At 34.3% G+C, this 4,250-nt stretch overlaps 1 protein-coding gene across 3 annotated transcripts in view; it reads left to right on the plus strand.

Annotated features, from left to right (window-relative positions):
* The window catches only part of ANKRD13C (ankyrin repeat domain 13C), a 52,620-nt gene that overhangs the window by 16,255 nt on the left and 32,115 nt on the right, over positions 1 to 4,250 (plus strand). For 2 of the 3 annotated variants that reach the window (XM_023509894.1, XM_023509896.1), the window contains exon 5: positions 1,419 to 1,485. In XM_023509894.1, coding sequence (XP_023365662.1) covers positions 1,419 to 1,485 — 67 coding nt within the window. Of the gene's footprint in view, positions 1 to 1,418; positions 1,486 to 2,213; positions 2,433 to 4,250 lie in introns of those variants that run through there. The other variant, XM_023509895.1, reaches the window with a different exon arrangement.

The following is a 4,250-nucleotide window of genomic DNA, read 5'->3' on the forward strand; positions in this document are numbered from 1 at the left end:
GCCTGGCTATTTTTTGTTGCCAGGCCAGGTTCACACCTGCCACCCTCCATATATGGGGCTGGCACCCTACTTACTGAGCCACAGGCACTGCCCCGAAAGGTCTTCATTTTGATTGAGATATTTTTTAGTCATTTATTGATTTACCTTTGCAAGATAAATTCTTTTCTTCCCATTTACAAATCTACTAGGGAGCTTGGATCATTTATTTACACTATTATTTCTCTTCCCAACTTTTCTTTCAAAAAAGGAAAAATTTTACCAGAAAATGATTTCTTATATTCTTCATCTAAAGTAACTGGGTAATAAAGTTTTCTTATTTTTGTGCAATAAAATATTCAGAAAACTGTCTTCAATGCTGGAAGTAATTTTGGATTAAATGACATCTAAATGAGGCATTGATGGATTAGGTATATACCTTTAATGTTAATTAGAAAGTATTGATGCTTTTGAAGAGTTAACTAAAAAACTAGCCTTTAATTTTCTCTAATTTTTCTTTCTTTCTTTTTTTTTTTCTTCTGGAGATAGAGTGTTACTCTGTCACCCTCAGTAAAGTGATGTAATGTCATAGCTCACAGCAACCTCAAACTCTTGGGCTCTAGCAATTCTCTTGCTACAGCCTCCGAAGTAGCTGAGACTACAGATTGCCTATTTTTGAAACAGTACATTTTACATATATCTTACACACAGAGACACACAAATATTTATGCAAATATGTAAATGTTACATAGTCTTAATTTCAAGATTTTGAGATTCAGTTTTTTTCCCTTTGTACATGGCAGTTTATATAGCCTGTTACACAGATTTTCTCATCCATAGAGTAACTGCTATTTCCCCAAGCATATAGCTGATAATAAATAACAACAACAACAAAACAACTGTCAGAAAATAGATTGTGGTGGTATGGGTATGGATTATAGTTAGCAACATTGGAAATCCATAGGTAAATAGTATAATTCCCATTGTACAGATGTTGTAACTGAAATACAGTGCACTTCAATTACGAAGGCAAGTATTTGGGATTCAAATTCAAATTTGTCTTTCTCCAAACAAACCTCTGTTAATACACATTACTTTCCTGCTGTTTTTCCTGGTTATACTTGAGGAATTAGATAGATTCTGGTTACACATTCAGGAGAGTTTAGTTACCGTAGGGTTGTTTTTTCATCTGTATGCAGTATGGATCCAAGAGTGGCATCACGTGGGGCAGGAGTATGCTAAACTGTGTTTAAATTACAATTAAACAGTAGATATTTGATGTCACTCTAAGTTGCCTTACCATAAGTGAAAAATCCTATTTTAAATGTAAAGAAATTACCATAATTTGACAAATTAATAAAATGTTTTCTTTTAGTTTGAAGGTTTATAAATGTCTCAGAATTTAGGTACTTATTTTTTATCTTTTGTTTTCAAAAAAACAGTGCCTTTACTCTCCCGAATTCTGCCTTCTGATGCATGTAAAATATACAAACAAGGTATTAATATCAGGTAAGGTGACTTCGTTTTATTTATTCGTTTTTTGAGTAAAAGAAAGTTGGGATTTGAGGAAGCTTTTTTCCCTGTCTTCATAGTTTACATATGTTTTTGACTTAAAAATGGTATAATAGATTAACATTATTTTATCTCATTTGAGGCACATCATAGGTAAGAAACCAAAGATGTAAAACCTTGAATAAAGCAGAGATGTTATTATTCAGCTAGACTATTTAGGAGATAAACAGAGTGAAATTTTTGATACAATGTAATACTAAGATTTACAACAGTTACCTCTTTGATGCTGGATTTGTTAAGGAATAAGGAACACATAAGGAAGACCTAATTCTTGCCTTTTTCTCCATCTCTGCTGTACCCTTCCCTGCCCGGTTTACCCATCTTTGTGTCTGTCCATGCATCTGGTCAGTCATCTGTACATTCCAGTGAGCACTTCAAGGCTAATTTCAAACTTTTTATTCTATTCCTTTTATAACTAAAATTAATATTTGGACTTGATGGATAATAAATCTGTTATATTTATTAAAGAATTTTACTTTTATCATTCCTTACATCTTTAGCTTTATATTAATAATAATGTAGGCATATTTATAAATTACATATATGTTAACTATAATGTTTGTGAATATGTCAACTTCTGTATCTGATATACAATAGCATGTTTACAAGTTCATGCGTATGTATATATATGTATAAATTTTGTGTATCTGTATCTTTGTACCTCTGATTTGTATATTTAAGGGCATAGAGGTCTCAAACATTTTTTTTCCTCTGCCATGAATTGGAAGAATAAGAGTTGCCTTGGGCCATGCGTTAAATACACAAACCCTAACAAAATCACGGTTGAGCAAAACAAAAGGTCCAGGTCTACTTTTCCAGATATCTGACACCATGACAGATAAGCAAAATATTCTTCAGAATATCAGCGTGTGGCCTGCAGGCTGGTAGGTTGGACACCCATAATCTAGAAATAGAAATAACTTGAAGGATTATCTCATAAAATCTCTTCGTTGTTATATGAGAAAATTTGGAGAAGTTATGTGATTTCTTTTTTACAAGAGCATTTTACAGACTAGTGGCCTAGTTAAGACTTGACTGCTTATCGTTTGTTCTACTTACCATGTCATAAAGCAGAAGCTTCTAAGAATCAACTATTTTTAAGAAAATGTATTGTATAATATTTTGAATTAGTGTGGAAATAATCCTTATTTGGAAATAAATCTAGGATAATTATCATTAAGCAATAGAATTTGAATAAGTTAGATGTTTCTGGGGGTTTTTTGTTTTTAAAAATAACTCCTTCAGATGTTTTTCATTATGAAAGGGTTCATGTACGTTAAATACATGGCCATTATAGAAAACTTGGAAAATACAGAAAAATATAGAAGAAAAGTAGAAAAGGATTTTGTAATGATACAGATTTAATTTAGGAGCCTTTTGTTGGTCCTTATGAAAGTTTCATCAATTAAAATACTTTTAATATAGGTCCTGGGCAAAGGCAGTCTACAGTTTAGGAGAACTATCATTTCCTTCCTTCCTTCCTTCCTTTCCTTTCTTTTCTTCCTTCCTTTTCTTCCTTCCCCTCTCCTTCCTTCCTTCCTAACTTCCTTTTTCTCTTTCTCTCTCTCTGTCTCTTTCTTTTTCTTTTTGAGACAGAGTCTCCAGCTGGTACCATGGTATCATAGCTCAGAGCAACCTCCAACTCTTGGGCCGAAGTCATCCTCTTGCCTCAGTTTTTCTATTTTTAGTAGAGACGGGGTCTCTCTTTTGCTCAGACTGATCTCGAACTTGTGAGCTCAAGCTGTCCGCACACCTTGGCCTCTCAGAGTGCTAGGATTACAGGCATGAGCCACCCTGCCCAGCTAGAGCTATCATTTTCTATGTGCTACTTAAAAAAGTTAGTTTTAGTTCTGTTTGATAATTAGGTTTAGACAACCTCCAACTCTTGGGCTGAAATCATCCTCTTGCCTCTGTTTTTCTGTTTTTAGAAGAGATGGGGTCTCTCTTTTGCTCAGGCTGATCTCGAACTTATGAACTCAAACTATCCACCTACCTCAGCCTCCCAGAGTGCTAGGATTACAGGCATGAGCCACCCTGCCTGGCCAGAACTATCATTTTCTATGTGCTACTTTAAAAAGTTAAGTTTAGTTCTGTTTGATTGTTAGGTTTAGACAAAAAGGTACTTCTTTCTTTTACAAAAAACTATTTCATATTTGTATATGACTTTAATAAGTAAATGTTGTGATGCATGTTATATAATAAGTATAGATAATAAAACCCCAGAATGGTTAGCACAGGGACTTGAGAGTAAGAACCCGGGGAAGAATAATTGTAAGGGAGGTTAACAGGAATTTACTTCCTTAGCAAGATGCTCAGACCCTAGGCTTACTAGACACTGAGGGTGAAGGAGAAGTGTGATGGGTTCTGAAGTTCTTGTCAAACAGCTTACTACATTAATGGAGAGGCTAGCTTTTAGGTGAGTGGCAAAGGTTTGTTGCCTACATGCTAAGAATCTGTTTAAAAGGGGAAAAAAATCTATTAACATTAAATAAAAACTTTCAGCTTTAAATGTCATAATTTTTTTGAATATCACTTAAAATGAAGCTGAATTTTAAAATATGGTTTAAGAAAAATCTTTAAAGTTTACTTTTATCTCATGACAGCCATGTAATCATTTGAAATATCTTCTCTGGGGCGGCACCTGTGGCTCAAGGAGTAGGGCACCGGCCCCATATGCCAGAGGTGGTGGGTTCAAACCCAGC

Source organism: Otolemur garnettii, unplaced genomic scaffold (genome assembly GCF_000181295.1).
Source record: "Otolemur garnettii isolate 467f Iridium unplaced genomic scaffold, OtoGar3 scaffold00010, whole genome shotgun sequence".
Classification (NCBI taxonomy): Eukaryota; Metazoa; Chordata; class Mammalia; order Primates; family Galagidae; genus Otolemur; species Otolemur garnettii.